General features: G+C 38.2%; 2 protein-coding genes across 2 annotated transcripts in view; one reads left to right on the top strand and one right to left on the bottom strand.

The window, feature by feature from the left end:
- Positions 1-3,960: 3,960 nt before the first annotated feature.
- Positions 3,961-11,305, bottom strand: LOC139445911 (NADH dehydrogenase [ubiquinone] 1 beta subcomplex subunit 9-like). The gene is made up of 4 exons (XM_071227170.1): positions 11,190-11,305; positions 5,252-5,394; positions 4,759-4,814; positions 3,961-4,360 (listed from the first exon to the last, which is right to left on the bottom strand). The coding sequence occupies exons 1-4, from the start codon at positions 11,285-11,287 to the stop codon at positions 4,229-4,231; spliced, it is 429 nt and encodes a 142-aa protein (XP_071083271.1). The 5' UTR covers positions 11,288-11,305; the 3' UTR covers positions 3,961-4,228.
- Positions 11,306-13,454: 2,149 nt separating this feature from the next.
- The window catches only part of LOC139445902 (Fanconi anemia group A protein homolog), a 64,883-nt gene continuing 58,348 nt past the window's right edge, over positions 13,455-19,989 (top strand). The window contains exons 1-4 of the mRNA XM_071227161.1: positions 13,455-13,563; positions 15,834-15,946; positions 18,220-18,295; positions 19,052-19,197. Of these exons, the coding sequence (XP_071083262.1) occupies positions 13,482-13,563; positions 15,834-15,946; positions 18,220-18,295; positions 19,052-19,197 (417 nt within the window). The 5' untranslated portion in view covers positions 13,455-13,481. The remainder of the gene's footprint in view (positions 13,564-15,833; positions 15,947-18,219; positions 18,296-19,051; positions 19,198-19,989) is intronic.

Genomic DNA, 19,989 nt, shown 5'->3' with positions numbered 1-19,989 from the left:
TATATTAAAAGTATTCTGCCAAGAGATGAATTTTCATTTTGTCACATGATTATGTCATGCAGATGCAGCCATTAAAAACATGTGATTCTAAATGACCAGCATATAATCATGATTATGAATTCAAAATGTACAAATTACTTTGACATTTGCTTTGGATTTGTTTCTTGAACTTTGATGAAATATCAATGAAAGAAACTTTTCTAGTAGGTTCAATGACTGGTCTCCAGCCTGGGGCGCATTGAGACGAATTTCTTTTCTTTTTTAAATCACTGTGTTTCAGTTAGTTTCATGTTTGTGAAATAATTTTTTATTCAGTGATTCATGATTAAAGTGTTGATTAGAAGATGTGTCTATTTCTTTATGAATCCATTTCAAGTGGAATATGGACTGGATAATACAAATTTTGTCCCAATGCACCCCGGTCTCCCCTAATGAAAGTTGATCTTTGAAATATTCTGTTTTGCTTTAATAAAATTTAATTACATGGTAGGTGCCCGCAGAGACCATAAAATAGTGCATGGAATCTGCCTGGAGGTGACTGTTTAGTTAGATGAACCCTTGTGGTGTTACCAGTACACAGTAGGACAGGTGTGTAGCGTTCTAACTGAAGCAGACACAGGCCTTGTGACAACACCCTTACCTGAGCTTGGCGGCCGGTGTCGGGGGAAATTGAGCACCGGATGTGATAGATCCAGGGGAGTTGACGACTGTGTCTTCTAGTCACTCTGAATGCATGCACGCGGGGTGTCTGTGGTGACCATATATCTTGTGGCTGCTAGTTTTTTTACGTTACAAGTCCCTGTGGAATTTTATTCTAATTCAAAGTGAGGGTTGAAGAGGAGGGACATATAGGGTGCAGGCGAAAACGGTACCGATTTCTTGGGCGAAAACGGCACGAACGACTTATGTAGATCTTGTAGTATATATGCTTTATTTACAAGTTTCATTATGCTATGTTATTATTCATGTATTCGCATTGCCATTGTCTTGTCTTCCAGGTATTCACAGATTATTAATCCTTTTATAAGATAAAAAAATAATAAGGTGCCGTTTTCGCTTTAGGCGAGGTGATGTTTTCGCCAAACAGTGACGTTTTCGCCCGGTGACATTTTCCTGAGATGCCGTTTAGTTATGAGGCAATCTTTGTTTGTCTCTGCCCCTTTCACTTGTATTATGATGTTGACAATTCAATGACCCATCCCCTGCACAGTCTGTTGTACTGCCCTGGCCCTCTCACTTGTATCATCATGTTAACAGGTCAATAACACGTCCCGGGCAATATGTTGTACTGCCCTGCTCCTCTCACTTGTATCATCATGTTAACAGGTCAATAACACGTCCCGGGCAATATGCTGTACTGACCTGTACTCTCACTTGTATCATCATGTTAACAGGTCAGTAACACGTCCCGGGTCAATATGTTGTACTGCCCTGCTCCTCTCACTTGTATCATCATGTTAACAGGTCAATAACACGTCCCGGGCAATATGCTGTACTGACCTGTACTCTCACTTGTATCATCATGTTAACAGGTCAGTAACACGTCCCGGGTCAATATGTTGTACTGCCCTGCTCCTCTCACTTGTATCATCATGTAAACAGGTCAATAACACGTCCCGGGTCAATATGTTGTACTGCCCTGCTCCTCTCACTTGTATCATCATGTTAACAGGTCAGTAACACGTCCCGGGTCAATATGTTGTACTGCCCTGCTCCTCTCACTTATAAAACTTATAAGGGTCAGTCGTGTAGGCTAGTGGATAAAGTGTTAGCTCATCATGCCAAAGACCCGGGTTCCATTCCCGATATGGGTGCAATGTGTGAAGCCCATTACTGATGTCCCCAATATTGCTAAAAGCAGCGTAAAACCAAACTCACTATAAAACTTATAAAACAGAGTTATCTGGCTGAGAATGGTCCAATATCATTCGTGAGACCACCTCATCTGTTTAACATTCAAACATTCTCCACCAGGCTGTATGATGAGTGGGAGGGCTTCAACTTTCGAATAGTGAACTTTCTCTTTTAAAATATGTCGAGCAATATTCCACCTGCTCCAGGCATCGGTAAACACATTCCACAACTTTTGAAGTACAATCAAGCAGCTCTTCCTACCAAGATTTCAAAGTGCGTAATATGACTTATTCAGAAATTGTTTGATTCAGATTTCAACATACAAGGCCTCAGGAATACTTACCAACAGTTTTTGGAAGATATGTGGAGGACATTTCTAAATTAGAGGCTTCAGTGACAAAAATTATGTCCAAAGCAATTCCTTATTTTGACTTGTACCATATGGGTAAGAATAAGAATTTATGGATGAACAACTTCTTTGCTACAATTAAGAGCGTCGTTTCGGTGTAGGTCCTAACACAAGGGTTTTAAGCAAGTGTTATCTTGCTTGATAACGGTGTTAGAACTTACAAAGAAACGTCGCTCTTAATCTTAATTTAGAAGTTGTTCATCCATAAATTCTTATCCTTACTTAGTTATCCAACTTCTAAATGCCTATCAAAGAAGTTGTACCATATGGTCCTGTGATTTTGCAGGTGATCAACTGACTTGTCTTTGCATGTGTTTGTGATAAATGCCACTAGTGGTATAGGATACACTTACCTTTTCGAGAACACCTCGTATCATCACTGTCTCACAGTGATTCATAAACATATGCTCATTATATAGTTTGAATCGTACAATTGACTCTGCTTTTAGCAGAGATTTGTTTTGAATATGGAAAGGGTTTTGTCTCTCTTATTTAGATAAAGAATTGTTAACAGGTCAATGAAGTCATCAGAATATGCTTACTACACGTTTTGAAACAGTTTGCTGATATAATCATTTAGGTCATACCATGAGCTGCTATAACACATTTCCCAACTATAGTATGCAAAATGTCTTGAAGACAAACTGGCCTGGTCACGGAGACCATGCATTCCAGACATTTAGGCATTGGTGAAAATAAGCATAAGGCTCAAGAGATGATGTCAATATACGTATATGGTACTTGCAATAACAACGAAATGATAACTTCAGGATCCCAGTTCTCATGTGAGGCTGTAGTGTGATATATTTATTACTTATGATGCTACTCTCAATGACAAACAAATGACATCTGGTTAGACAGGACCCCAGTGTAATGGAGTTCAGTCTCATACACAGACAGATCTTAAGGCGAACAAAGTCGCAAAAGAATATCAATTATAGTTTCTGTGTATCTCTTGAGCAGACGGGGGCTCAGGTTGCCCAGTCGTCTGAGGCGCCGTGATTCGCTGTGCAGAGTTGCGTTCCTTAGGCACACCAGAAAACTATGATTGTTGGTTCGAATCCCGGTTTGACCCGATTATGTTTCTAGGATTGTCAGCACCATACCTGTGCTCGTGGATTTCACCGAAGTGGTAAACATCTGAGATCTGCATGACTTTGAGCTTTCCTCCCACATTAAGCTGACACGCCATGATAAAACTGGAATGCTGTTAAAAGCGGCGTTAAACCCATCTCACTAACTCTTGAGCAAAGAGTGTTCTGACAATACACTTCCAGCACTTCATACGAGAATAGTAAATTTAAGCACTTTTGATTGAAGTGAGAGTAGGGAGTCTATCCAATAGAAAATGTTTAGCACTCATAGCTATCATATACATGTTCAGATGACATTCACAAAATAAACAATGGGATTCTGGGGTCAGAATGGATCCTCAATGTTTGTCGTCAGAGGCGCCTCAATGGATCGGTGGACAGTCCCAGTGACTTGCTAGATTGTGTTGTACCCTGACAGCGTGGATAGTTGATCATGATGTCAACCACTGGTTTAGCTGGTTCAGATTCGATTACAGACTGCCATCATATGGCTGGATTATTGCTGAGTGTGGCATAAAATAACAAACAAAACAAACATTCATAAAATGTGGAATCAGATAATGTCAGGAACCATATTAAAAGATAAAGACAAAGTCAACAAAATGAGTGTTGAAAGAGTGACATAATTTATTACAATACTGTACATGGTCTCATTGCATCTGACTTTGAATATTCAATCGGTCTGGACAAGACAGCCACGCTTTACAGTATCACACCTTCGAGAGTTGTCCTCATCCAATGTTCAGAGCAGATCCATGATGTGGGCTATCTAATACCACTGCATGGCCATCAACACTAGAAAACTGACAGCAAAATTGAAATATGTCCTTATGTACAGTGTAGGTCACATTAGCGTGCAAATCTCGTCACATCAATGTGCACTTTCTTCCATTTTTCCATATTTCTTCTCCCATCGTTCAATAAATTCCTTCTTGCGTATTTCCCTCTTGGCAAAGTATTCTGGGTACTGTGCCTTCTCTAATGGATGCCACGTGTCCAGAAGCTGTCAACACAACAAAGCAGGGCTCTGTTCAATACACTACAGAGTTTTCCTTTGTCCATTTTATACATTTGTGCATACATACCACAGTGACAATAAACTATGCTTTTAATTTGTTGTTTAATGTCACTCTCAGGAATATTCCAACTAAATGACAACGGTCAGTTAAATAGTTGAAGCCTGACCAGACAATCCAGTTGTTGACATGACCATTGATCCAGGCAACTTAAGATACGATGACATGCAATCAACTGTCAGTGAACCTGACCCTCCGATCACTTACGACAAGCTTTGATGACCAATTCTAATCTGGACCTTCATTGGGGCCTGTTAAATGATAAGTCTATTTACTGAATATCTGACATTGGTCTCATAGCATGTACAGGATCAATGTGACTTACCCAGTCAGGTACATGCTGAACTCTTCCAAAGGCAACACCTCCCGGCTGGTGTGGAACTGAAAACACAATACATGACTGTTAGTTTTTAAAAACTGCATTCAGAAATATATTCCAGCTATATGACGGCAGTCTGTAAATAATCGAGTCTGACCAGGCAATCCAGTGATTGACATCATGAGCAATGATCTACACAACTGGGATACAATGACCCGCATCAACCGAGTCAGCGAGCCTGACCACCCTATCCCATTAGTCGCCTCTTACGGCAAGCATGTGTTGCTGAAGACCTATTCTAACCTCTTAGAGGGTCTGTTAGAACATTCTCAAACTAGAATTAATATCTGTTGACACACCTTACAATAAAGAAAGAAGGCCACAACAAATTTCATGATCAAAATTCAGGATGTTTTTGTTCATACAGTTGACCTGAAGTTCACAATAAATTGACACATGAAATATTGTCTTTCTTCCTTGTTACCAAGGTGACACTCACATTTAAAGGGTTGAGGGTGTTGCTTCAAGAAGAGTTCTCTTTCCCCATCAAGAAGCAATTTCTTGGCTTTCCTCACATCCACTTCACTCTTGTTTTCATCGAAACGTGCTCGGAGCAAAACAGCTTGGTAACGAAAGATGTGTCTGTAACAAGAATTCAAATAGGCCTTAATTCAGTGTTTGGAGTAATTGAATGTTACAATCTGACAACTGTTCCGATATAACTAATAATGTTCAGGAGCAGACCCAACTGTTTCAGGTCAGTGTGACATCGCAGCAATATTGCTGACAGGCACAAAATTACAAAACAATAACCAGCATACTTGGCAAACGAAAAAACAACACTTATGTTGTAAGTGTTGTACTGTCATGTGTTATTTATTTGAGGGCATACACTTTCTATAACGTATTGTAAGCTCAAAGCAGAGAATTTAGACTATTCATGCTAATTAGGTAATTTTGATATGTTTTTCAAATGAAATATTGCATACTAACATTCTCATCATACTAGGTAACAATACTTTAATGAGTGTATACCTGAGCTACAGTGTACCAGATCTGATGTAGGACTGGCTAAAAGATCAATAATAAAAATTATCGTCAATGGGAAGAAATATTAACAAATATCGATATGAAACTGTTGTCATTGATAACTCACATAAACTATTGTTATGAAATAAAGTTTACATTTACTGATTTAACAGACTGGTCATTGTCAATAATGTCAATTGTCGAAGACAGAAAGCAACAGTTTTTGTTAGACATTTCAAATGTCCACAAGGTAAACCATCTTTAAACATGTTAAATGTGTCTCTGCTCACAAGTGGCGTGAAATATGTTTATTTCTTTTGGGACTTACTTGCATAATTTGCTAAAAGATTCTTCTCCGATATTTATTGATAATTGATCAATATTTAGTCAGCGATTATCAATCTGTATGATCTATATCGATAGCCAGCCATAATCTGAAGTATCACAATTGAGGGGTGTCAATGCTTGGTATTGTGGGTATCCTTGCTTTATTCCCAACTTACCGTATTTTCTTGAGTATAGTGCGCACTTTTTTTCGAAAAAACACAGCTGTGTAGAAGGGGGTGCGCATTATACACGAATTATGAGTTTGGGTGTTTTTTTCCCCATGGAAAGACATTACCGTGAGCACGAAACACCGGAAATACCATGTCAACAAATCCATACTGAAGTACGCAAAATATTTATGTAATTACACTGTCTGTCTATAAAAAGTGTTCTTTGTATTTCTGGACTTATGTTTGTAACTTACTACATTAATTTTATTCAAAATTCCTTATAATATTGTTTTTATTAATTTCTGAGAAATCATGTGTGAAGCGATCGGAAGATCGCACAACTCACCGTTATTAACAGCAACCACGGTCAGAATACCGCTATTGACGCCTTGAAACGAACTTTAGTTGACAGAGAATGGATACATATATCATAAATGACATACTTTGACTCGTTAAAAGTCATATATGTTTTTGTTTGACGATTCTATGTCAACATGAAATTCTCGCGCTCACGTGATTGTTTAACATCCTGTGTATTTGATGCAGTTTTCATGCAAAATATTCCTGCTTATATAAAGGCCATGTTTATACTGTATAACCACTAATCTACCATCAACAAGCACACTGGTGCTTTACATACTATGACATTAGCAAGCCGCTGCGATGTAAACACACATCTCATATCATTTCATGACAGTAAATAAACAGAACAATGTTTTTGGTTTTTGGTTTGTTGTTTAACGCCGCACTCAGCAATATTCCAGCTATATGACGGCAGTCTGTAAATAATCGAGTCTGGACCAGACAATCCAGTGATTTTCATCATGAGCATCGATCTACGCAATTGGGATCGATTGACATGCATCAACCAAGTCGGCGAGTCTGACCACCCGATCCCATTAGTTGCCTTTTATGACAAGCATAGTCGCCTTTTACAGCAAACATGGGTTGCTGAAGACCTATCCTACCCCGGATCTAAACAATGAACTGCAACGGGTACATACATAGTACAGACATTGCCTTCTAATTATTCTGACACAAAATCACATCAAACTTATACAGTCGTGCCTCATTTATACGGACACTTGCGTCATTTCACAATTCGTCTGTATAAACGAATTTCCGTATAACTGAAACCAGCTTCTTACTGGAAGAGACATGACAGATGACAGAGCAAACAGATACATCCACTCAATCTTTATTCATGACATACACGTTTAAAAAAATCTGTCACGGAAGTTTGAACTTTACCACATTTTGAGGTTTGAATTTTAAACAATAATTCCAAATTGTCCAGATCGCCTGTGTTCTCGTAATATGTAATCAAGGTATCTATACACTGAAACATCAAGGTCGTCGAGCTTTTCTTATCACAAATTGCTTAACTTTCACAGAACCGTCTGCATTCGCACACAGAGCCACACTAACACGCTCCTTGGATCGTTTCGTACCACTAACAGGCTTGGACGCAAGTGTCTGATTTGGTCCCAACTTAAAAAACAAATAAACATGTACAATAGAACATATGTACAATATACATGTACAATAAACATGATAAACAAAGTCGTCTGAAACTTTCAGGCTTTCCTGTTTAGCATAATCAACCTGTCCATATGCATCTTCCCGAGGCAAGTGAGTTAACAGACTATAAAAGTCCAGTTACCACCCTTGCCGAACTAGGCTGGGATAATGGAGTTACATTTTGGCTGGACTAACGAGTCTATGCATAGTCCAATCAAAATCGCGCACTGAAATCGAAATCAGGTTCGTAAAGTGTCATGCAGATTTCGGTCGACTGCAGGATTTGCAAAGCATGTGCACCGTTAACTCGTTGTCAACAGATATTTTCTAAATCTTTTCATGCTTTTAATCAAGGTGCTCGCGTGATTTGATGCACTTCGCGATGTAAGACTTGTTTTATCACAATATAGATCTTGATTATCAATCAGATTGTCTTGACTGGGCGCCACCGTTTTGTTTGAAGCAAATGCAAGTGATACAAGAGGTTGAATCTGATTGGTCAATAGGAGAGGCATAGAAAGGACATAACTCGTAATAGCCACTGGTGGCGCTACAATCGAGCCCATGAATTCCAGTCTAGTTCGGCAAGGGTGGAAACTGGACTTTTTAAGTCAGTTAACTCTCTTGCCTCGGGAAGATGGTCCATATGTTGCAAATCAGTTCTTGAATTGTTGAGTTTAAATGTGGACCCTATCTCAAATCATACCTAGCTACAAATCAGGGTAAACTTATGTATTCATGTGTTCCAAATATGGTGGTAAAAATATAGACAAAGCTGAGCATTTTGCATGTTTTGAGTTATACCGGTCTAGTTACCATTACAACATGAACATGCTGAAAAGAGAATGTATGAAATAAGTTTTCAGACATCATACGTTTTCAGGTGGCCATGTTATCGCCATTACTCTTGCTATAACAAAATTGTAAATACTCGGATAATGGCTTGGTTTTATAATAAATTTGTCATTTATAAGTGAGTAAGAGTTACAGTTGTTCATGTCATTAATTAGAAAACTGTAAATGTTCCTTAAACGCCCGAAAACCCATAACAAAAGGATAATACAACAGCATGGACAGGTACATTTGCAATTTTATCACATCAAACTTCAACCTCATCAATGCTACTCAGGACTATTTCAACGTAGCTGCTTGTAAACTTGGTATAATATTACGTGCTGGGCACAACAACTGTGCACATACAAATCTGGATACATCATGTACATGGTGATCAGCGATAGAATCTAATATTTTTAATCCACTACTCCTTATAATATATTTTAAGGACTAGATGTACCAAAATTTGTATGTGCGCATTTCCTGTTAATTGATTTTTACTGCAAATTTGGCAGCTAGAGGGTGGAGTTTTGGCTCACCATGTGCTCACTGAGTCAATAGAAACTTTTTGTTCCAACCTTCAACCAGCAAAGTTGTATTATTTGATAAAGCTGATCTGCTATATAATAAACCAATCTTCAAGAAAATTAAACAAGGAATAATCATGATAATACCTTACTGTTTTTAGTTACAAGAAAATATAATGTAGAAAAGTGCTCTTGTTTTTAAATTTGTGACATGACTGACCCATTTTTCATAAACGAAATGGGCTAAAATCATTGCATCCTGTTTTGATTCAGAATTTCATTACTGTTTAAATTTTAAAAATATTTTGTACACTTTTGAGAAAAATAAAATTACATAACGGACATGACTCATTCCGTCTTCTGACAAAAAGCACTGCTAAACCATTAGATGTTTCCTATCAACATAATAAAATACATCAAAGAAGGGTGTTTTTTACATGTCCTTTTTCACGTCAAGAATCATGCTTGTAACACTGGAATTGTCGACAACACATCAATGACAAAACATCACTCTATGTCAACATTGTGTTGGAAACAAAACTGAGTTGAGCGAAAGGAAAGAATGCGTTCTGTCAAACATATTGAGCACCATCATGTCCATTAATTTGATCATGTCCAAATGTGAAACTGTTCTATCAAAATAATGATTTATGTTAGTGTAGTGTAGCGTGTAAAATGGCATCCAAATGATAAGTGGTAAAGTGGCTATACAACATGTATAAATAGTGCTAAAGCTGCACTGATGTTTTAGCGTTCTTTCTTTGGTTACAGACATGTTATCTGCAGTCATATCCTTTATCTAGTTTCATCTGTGTGCTACCTAGTGATTGAAATTTTGAAATTCACTCAAAATAATTGTTCAAAGGACAATAGAGAGTAACGTAACATAAAACTTAAATCTATATTGTCTGCGATGAAGACTGCACACATAATTGTAGACAAATGAAAGCCTTGCATCATGTCCTTACAAGACGTTATCTTGAATCATGTGCAATTAGGCATTGTTGTCATATGCAGATTGGTACACTTTAGTAAATGCAGTATTCTCAAACTCTATATATCTGACAATACATTTCAAGAATGGCAATTTAAGATGTTGCATAGACATGACGCATCATGCCCATTTATGAAATGCATCATGTCCGTTTTTCTTTACAAACATCTGTCACAATAAATTCGACAGTGTTGGTTCATTATTAAATATTTTTAACATAAGCATATATACAATTGAATAAAGTCCATTGGTGAAGTACTACACTGGAAAGAAGTATATCCATAGAGTTGCTGATAGGCCACTGACTGAAACACACAGTATTCACATTGTGTCAATTTGCATCTTTGCATACTAATTTCAACTCCTGATGGTTAAGCATATGAAATGTGATATTTATTGCAGAAACCTGAATGTCCGTCAGAATAATTACTCAAACATGTTTTTTGTAGGAATTTACGAGCAATTCTGTTCCTCTTGCATCATGTCCAGAAAAATGCTCACAAATGCTTTCCTATTTGTCGCATTTCCTCTTATTGTAACAAAACTGACAATTTATTAGATGGTTATATTTGCATATATTTAAAAATTTATGATGATATGGTATTTATGATGACATGGTATTTTGAAAAAAACGTTTTGTGTCATATTAGCAAATAATTACCCATACATCGAAATGTACCCTGGGTACAAAACAGTGATACACAGGTAGAAAACGACCCCATCATTCGCAACTTGGTTCGTTTATTGCACTTTTCTTCAGCCTGACAGCTTCATCATTAGCGAAATGCAAACAGTTTGCACAGACCGAGAATAGCACGTTAGGGGCCGCACGTTACATCTAACATGATTAACCACACAAAAACGTAGCTTATTTTCGAATCATGCTTCCGTATAACAATTCAATGATAAGTTTTGAATAAAAATGTTCCTAAAATGTCCTCTTGCCCTTGGAAATGTTTGGCTCGATCGCCGTCAAAATATATCTCATCATCTGAAAATTTCATGATAATTCTACTAAATAGACATTCTGTTTACCTTTGTTGATAGAAAGATTGCAGCTGTCGACATCCTTCCTTGTACAAACGCCGCACGCGTTGCGCGTGCGACAAGACATTCGTCTGCATGTACGACATCTTGAGAAAGGTACTTCCTGTCTCAGTAGGTCCGGGCTTGAAAAAAAGCAATTACATAAATGGTAGTAATTATTAGTACTTATATCCAAGAGCCGATATTGTCACATATCAATAATAATATAGCAAAAATTATTCAGTGTGTGACGGGTCGAATTATTACTTGAATTCATTTCATGGCGCGTTCACACGGGTACGTTTTGGAGTCGCAATCGTTTAGTTTGAAAACATGTTCTTATATCTGTCATGTAGTCAAGGGTCTTTTCCCGTAACATATTACAAAGTCATTGATGACAGATGTTCTAGTCATACTTTAATGATAGAAATAGGTCGACAGTACAATATTAACAGAAATTTAAGATTTTGACTATTTTGCATAGTGTTAATAGTAGAAACAGAATACCATTTCTGCCTCCCATGTCCATTCTATTCAGATTTAAGAGACAGCATTTTACCAAAGTATTATTCTGTCCATCCAAACCAGCAAAAACTTAAAATGCTATTCTCAAGCTCGATCCGCCTTTACTTAACAGTCTAGGGAAATATATTTTCTTAGCACTTAAAAAACGCTAAAGATATTTTGAACATGTCATTAATTATCCTAAGTAGTATAACTGTCCACTATTGTACATAATGAGGCAAACCTTTTGGCGCTCTGTCAGATATATATGTGAGTGTGTATATACTTGTATAATGGGCCGGTGGCCTCATTACGGAATAAACAACATTAAATTCAATCGTTACCTTCGTGCTAAGGCCGAGACAAATGAGAAATAAGGACATACATATCTTGTTATCGTCCATTGTCCATAAGGGAACTGGATAATTCGTACCCACGGAGATCGGTACCCAAACGTTTTTGGCGACTGGTACCCTAATGTTGGATAACTCATACACACTCGTACCTAATCAACTGGGTGACTCTAACCTAAAAAAAATGCGAATCCGCACCCAAAGAACATATATATGATCTGACACATCGTTTGTATTCTTACCTGTAGCCTAAGATGCGGGGTAGAATAGGTCTTCAGCAAACCATGCTTGCCGTAAAAGGCAACTATGCTTGCCGTAAAAGGCGACTAACGGGATTGGGTGGTCACTGGTCAGACACGCTAACGTGGTTGATGCATGCCATCGTATCCCAATTGCGTATATCGATGCTTATGATGTCAATCACTGGATTGTCTGGTCCAGACTCGATTATTAACACACCGCCGTCATATAGTTGGAATATTGCTGAGTGCGGCTAAAAACAACAAACAAACAAACAAACAACAACAAAATCATCTCATAACATAACACGAGTGGGCCGATCACCGACTGTGTAAACTTTTTGGTACACCGGCCAACTTCCAAGAACTTATTAGTTTAAATACTAAAACAACAATATGCCACCACGGTCAGTTGAGGTTGATAGTTCGGCCTACCTTTAGAATACAGTACCACAAACTTTTCAAACACGTGACAATACCCTATGACGTAATTTGTAGTATTTTGTTGGCAGTCACACCGGGGAAACACATTCGTGACCAACTCGTGTTATTCCGGTTACGGAAAGGGACGAGTGGTGACGAATGCGGGGAAACAATGCCCTGTGACGTCAGAGGTCATCGAGTGTGCATAAGCTCCTCCCAGCGATCTATCCTCTCTACATGAAATGCCATTGAATACGATAAACAGTGTGGAGAGTTTTGAATATTTGTTTACTAGATATAGCCTGCGGCGGCGCATTTTATAGCAAGCGCTTTTTTACGAAAGCACTTTTATTTTTTATATATTTCATTTACCAACTAATGAGTGAAACTAATGAATGGATGTTTGAAGTGTAAAACGAAGTAATGTTTGAAATGTACAAATGAATGAATGAGATTGGACTTAGGACTGCATCATATTTTGTCGATCTCCTCATTTTGAGTAACATCTTTTCATGATTTTTTTTCTCAACTGTGATATTTACCATCAACTAGATCTACTTGGTGTTTACAATTAGTAGAACATTCTCACCAACGCGTCCAGCACCGCTGTTCCCATTCACTGGGGTAAGGACTCGGTTTTATATTTCTCTAATAGAGGTATACTCTGTTCCGAGTTCCAGTCGTGTGTGCGGAGCTAGTCGCGGGGAATAAGAAATAGAAAATATAAACAAACATCGCGTGTCCACCATCAAGCAGTTAGCTGTTTACACAACTGCTTCAAAATGACATCATACCATTCTAAGAGAAAACGTTTTGCAGAAGAAGATTCTTCACGTTCGAAAAGATCTTTCAAAGATCTCATAAGTGAGAAAACTGAAATAGTGATACGATAGGTTCAGTCAATGTCGTGTCGTCATGTCAGTATTCAACTTGAAAAATCTAGAACGATTTCTTAAGTAAGCGTCATGTAACTAATGTCCAAGCCCAGAAAAGGGAATTCCCATTAGTCAGCCATACCAAGAGTCAGACGCTCAGTTGTCAGACTGTGAAAATAAGAAAATTGAATTAGATTTTGTCAGTCGCTGTTTGGGATATGACTATGAGATATATAGAGGGTATATGGTCAGCTGATGGTCGAGTATCCTGAGTTCGTGACGTAATTTCACACGTATTTGTCTTGAAATAATTTTCAAACATCGTTTAAACGATATATACTCGAACCACGTGGTACTGCAGCATTCATCGTATTTGTGATTTCTGGTAGTTCAAGCAGGACTCGCCTCTTAGCGGCGGTCTATTATTGCAAATCAGTAACCAGGAAATGCTTGCTTCGTAAACAATTTCAATTTCCTCGGAATGTTCCGTCTGCAGTAAGTAAGTAGTTATTAATGCATTGATACCTACTTCTGGCATCTTTTTTAATATTGCCTGATCCCCATCTATCAATGGACAATGATATAACCTGCAGTTTCCCAAGTACACTTTCTCTATCGACCTGAATAAGATCATCTGCATTTTCATGGCATCTAATAAGTTAATGGAAGTTACATACATGTAGTACACACATTGTTTCCCACTCTATGGCTGGAATCTATTACGAGATCATAAGGGCCATAATGCCATACTTAGAAATACGTTCTTCACTAGTAGCCAAATGATAAATGAATACTTTTGGCATACTAGGGGTGCTTTTTTATATATTTATTGTAAACCTTTAACATTTATCCAATGTTTTGACAAATTATTGTCATCCAATTTTTTAAACAAAAATCTTAAAATATCATTTGTGATATTTTGTTGATTTTTAAAAATATTTTTTTCTTACTTTTCCGTAAATTATATGCATTGAATACCTATTACTGATAACACATTCAGAATTTTGTTTGTGCTGGCTTTGCACTTGTCTGGAATAATCACTGAAGTCTGGCATCATCATACTAAGTGGTTGGCAGAATTATGTCCTGTTTTTGTCCAATTAGGACCTCCGTACACAACTTTTCCCTGTACCGCGATACGGTGGTGTTCTCTCCCTTGTCAAACTGAGTGTGAGGCCTGGCTTTTACTCAGAGCTACTAATGTAAATAATGAATTTTTATCAGTAAAATATGCATACTGGGTGGTTAGATAAAATAAAGACATCTGATATAGAGAACACGAATAATCATAAAGGTTAGTGAGTGCATTTGGTTCCGTTTAGCATACATAACAGTTCTGCGATACCCCGAGGTTGCAGGCTATGAGTTTCCATTGGACGATAGGTCGGTCACATGACTGTGAAATTGACATTCATAAGTGTGTGAATGACACAATTTGACGTTCATATATTTTTTATGAGACTGTATTCTTAAAATGTTGTAACACTGACACACTACTTACACAACTCGGAATACATACAGAAGCATTGTTTGACCCTTTAATCTTGAACTTGGCATTTTAGCATACATTGAGAAACCTCAGAGAGTTTGACTGCATGATCGTTTTATGAATATCCTCGCTACGACCCATATCCTAGTGAACAAAATGTAGAAGTGCACTTACAAGGTATCATAGTATTGACTCAATCTGTGTCTAGAATGACAGTGACAGTCTACAGCAATCTATGAATTTACATAAGTATCTATTGACACATCTTTATGATCACCTTTCAATGATCAGCCTATTGATTAATGATGACCAAACCATGTAAACGCCACAGGTTCATTAACAATTTCGGAATTCACTCCAATCACATTTACAGTGTCAGCCATATTGACGTCTTGTTCTTGATGTAAATGTATTATGACGCACTGTCATTGTGACAGACTTACTGAGTTAGTTCTTAACAGACCTTTATCATTCAATGATGATATTATTTGAATTTTGAATACATTTGTTGTAGACAAGTTTAGAACTACTTTGAACAGTATTTCATTTGTAGCACAGCATGTCAGCTTAAGATGGCAGCTTGGAAAGCCCTGGGTTTAGCAAGAGAGCAAGTGTATGGTGCTGCAAACCAAGAATCCCAAATCAAGGTTAATCCACAGTTATATGGCAATCACAGTGTTAGCAATAAGTCTACTGAGGTTTATTAGTCATATTTGATCTGAAAACTACCCAGTTGAATATAACTCTTGGTGTGTACCCCTGATCTGCAGGGTCTCGTAACCATGGTGACAGGTGCCTGTCAGGGGATAGCCGAGAAGTTCTTCATCAAGCTGTATTCCAGCTGGTCAGTCTCAACCAAGACACCCAGGCTGTTATCAGCGAGGTGAGTAATGATTGGTTGGTTGGTTTGTTGTTTAACGTTGCACTCAGCAATATTCCAGCTATATGACGGCAGTCTGTAAATAATCGAGTCTGGACCAGACAATCCAGTGATTGACCTCATGAGCATCGCTCTACACAATTGGGATACGATGACATGCATCAACCAAGTCAGCGAGACTGACCATTCGATCCCATTAGTCGCCTTTTACGACAAGCATAGTTGCCTTTTACAGCAAACATGGGTTGCTAAAGACCTATTCTACCCCGGATCTTGAAGGGTAAGTTTAGTAATGAACTACTGCACATTCATACAGGAAAATACTCACTCGTAATGAAACCAAGGAGAGGGCCTGGTGTAAAGCAATCGTACTGATAAAAATCAGATCTTAGTTGTCGCTATTGGTAAACAAAGATCTTAGGACATCACATTATTGGTCATGTCAGAACGACCTTTCATGCTACCAATCAAAGCATCACTTACCAGATCATCAAAGTGACAGTTGGTCTGTGTTTTCGAATCATGCAACCTCGAAAACGTTAACAAGGGGTATTCCGAATGACAGTTAGGGTCCGTACGACTGATTCCGTCAAAATCATCGTCTATCTCTTGCTTCCATAGGAGAAACACAGTATGATGGAAGCACTGCCATACACTCTCAACCATATATTAGACCTTCTGGAATGTTCGTTTGTTCAGTTTCCAAATTTTATGTCGAGAACTGTGTCAACATATTTTTCAAGCATAGGAAGTCGCCAGGTTGAAACGAGTGCCGTAAAGCTAGAGAAAGCTGCTTTCTAATTGGCTGATATCAAGTTCTTGTTACTCATTTCGGTGGTAGGTCAAAGTTCGCGAAAGGTCCTAAGATCTTTATTTAGCAGCAGTGAGAACTTAAATAAATGATCTTTGCAATGCAATATATGAGGTAAAACACCTACTGCCTAAAAAGCTGATTGTTTTTTCCGTCTATTCAATGCACAATTTAGATGTTCCTACGGTATATATTTAGGAGATAAACATACTGCGTTTTCAATGTAGAGCTATGTTACCTGTAGATTTAACCCCGCTAAATTGAATTTGGAACCGAACGTGCAGCGTGAGGTTTCAAATGTTAAATTTAGCGCGGTTAAATCTACAGGTAACCTAGCTCTACATTGAAAACACAGTATGTTTATCTCCATTCTACCATGACTAAATAAAACGCGAACTCTTTTGTGTTAGCAAATATACTGAGTGAAGCGGCATGGGTTGAGTTCAGTGTTTTGAGTGGGTTATCAATCTGAATTACGGAATCACCGAACAAAATATGGTGCTGTATATACTAAAGCAGTTTGTTTACACCGTAATACTTCACTCGAACATATGACAGGCATTGAAGGCATGCAAGCACGGCAACTTGGTAAGCTAACATGAGATGGGCATCTCTAAAGAAAACAAAGCAAGCTTTGCAAGGCTTTCGCTCTACATCGTGCGTCACCATTATGACGTCATATCGCTCATTGTGACGCAGAAAATATGACGTCACAGTCGTATAGAGAAAAGCGCCAAAATTCCAAGCTCTCTGTTGTCTCCAAAACGTAAATACATTCCCTTTGTTGATTTCTGTCGTGTTTTTCTGCATGAAATGTATTGCCACACATCCTTTGAATATTGTAGTAACCGCATCTGTGCATTTTGTAACCTGTAATTGTAGATATAATTTTTTAAATATGCCTACCGACAATGACTGAAAATAGTACTATTCTATGAATATTAGCTTCCGCGGTGATGCGGCCGTCAAACCAGCTGTTTCAATCAGAGGGGGTTTATTGTGATTTAATAGCCTCTGATTGACCAATCAGAATCGAGTAAATTCCAAATTCATGGTAGAATTCTGGGTAATTCAGGGTTTTACCTTGAACTAAAAGCTTGGGTCCAGGTGAGACCAATAACAAATATCTTTACAGAAGGTATGAGGGTCCTGTAAAGTAATGAAATCGTGTAGTGTACTGAATAGTAAGATTTGACAAATACTTCAGTACCTTAATAACAGGACCTTTATAATTCTTGTCAAGACTTTGATATAAGGAATATTATTGTGCATCCCTTGTGAAGTTCTCTTGTGCGTCCATTCATACACTGTGTACTGGATGCACAATGCTACGTCGTGTAAACCCTGGTAATTTGATTAGACAGCTGTGTTTAGCTTTGTTGAACCAAGCTGTGATACAAGAGAGGACCCAGGGTATTTATGACAGGAGGCTGTAATGGCGGATGCTGTGTATTATGTTCACCAGGCGCTAGATAGGCCCCACGGCACCGTCAGTGCAGAAGTCAGGCAGGGAGGAGAGGACAACGTGGTGCTTCCTGCAGGTAGGTCCTGAGTGAGTTTGGTTTTACGCCGCTTTTAGCAATATTCCAGCAATATCACGGCGGGGGACACACATTGTACCCATGTCGGGATTCGAACCCGGATCTTCGGCGTGATGAGTGAACGCTTTAACCACTAGGCTACCCGACCGCCCCAGATAGGTCCTGAGATAATGATCCACACACGATTCTACACGTTTCACAAGTCTGACATGATTCTTTGGAGCACCATGATATACTAACTCCGGGATGTATTTTGTTTTAAATTGTGACACAGGGCACTCACAAAGATGTGCACTTAATTAAATGTGTCAACATGAAGAATACTCTTTATCCATTGCTAAACATGTTTAACTCAGGGAATGAAACTTCAACATTAATTTGATTACAAGCTTTTGAATTTAGAAAATTGTTCCATTCTGTTTTGTAAAGATAGATCTCTTTTTCTTTTCTGAATTCACAGTTTTAGTTTATGAATCATGAGGGACGGTGGGGTAGCCTTGTAGTTAAAGCGTTCGATTCCCCACATTTGATTCCGCATGGGTGTAATGTGTGAAGCACATTTCTGGCCTCCCCCACTGTGATATTGGTGGAATATTGCTAAAAGAGGCATAAAATCATACTCACTATGAATCATGTTTTGTTAGTCCAGTCATTGAACCTGGGAAGTATATGCCCACTTTGACAAGGTTTCCCTGTACATGGTTTAATGTTGAGTAAAGCTTGTGTGTTAACTTGTATATTGTCCCCACTGTTCAGTGTTGAAGAGTCTGGGGCAGCTGGAGAGTCCAGCTGACCAGTCTGTACCTCTCCTGATGAGTGAGAAGTGTGTCCAGCGCCTCCTCCACTGTACCGGTCAAGTGGGAGACTCCAAGGGGGATCCGTCCAGGACTGTACAAGACAAGGTAATGGTTCCCTTCTGATGACCCCGCTTGACCTATGTTAGAATGGATCCTCAGCACCCCACTGTACATGAGACTTTGTGACTTGGCTTATTGTGTTCCTGGTCCCAAAAGCATAGATTGATGCTTATGTTTTCAGTTGTATTTTACTGGCTCTATGGTAAAACTGGAATGTTTTTTACAGGCTCTATGGTATAACTGGAATGTTTTTTACAAGTTCTATGGTATAACTGGAATGTATTTTACAAGTTCTATGGTATAACTTGAATGTTTTTTACAGGCTCTATGGTATATCTGGAATGTTTTTTACAAGTTCTGTGGTATAACTGGATTTTTTTTACAGGATCTATGGTATATCTGGAATGTTTTTTACAAGTTCTATGGTATAACTGGAATGTTTTTCACAGGCTCTATGGTATAACTGGATTATTTTTTACAGGCTCTATGGTATATCTGGAATGTGTTTTACAAGTTCTATGGTATAAGTGGAATGTTTTTTCACAGGCTCTATGGTATAACTGGAATATTTTTTACAGGCTCTATGGTATAACTGGAATGTTTTTTACAGGCTCTATGGTATATCTGGAATGTTTTTTACAAGTTCTGTGGTATAACTGGATTTTTTTTACAGGCTCTATGGTATATCTGGAATGTTTTTTACAAGTTCTCTGGTATAACTGGAATGTTTTTCACAGGCTCTATGGTATAACTGGAATATTTTTTACAGGCTCTATGGTATAACTGGAATGTTTTTTACGGACTCTATGGTATAACTGGAATGTTTTCTACAGGCTC

Source organism: Haliotis cracherodii, unplaced genomic scaffold (genome assembly GCF_022045235.1).
Source record: "Haliotis cracherodii isolate W230 unplaced genomic scaffold, xgHalCrac1.p SCAF_10, whole genome shotgun sequence".
In the NCBI taxonomy this organism is placed as follows: Eukaryota; Metazoa; Mollusca; class Gastropoda; order Lepetellida; family Haliotidae; genus Haliotis; species Haliotis cracherodii.
Note: the sequence above shows the minus strand (reverse complement) of the source record. Positions and strands in the feature narration are given on the sequence as shown.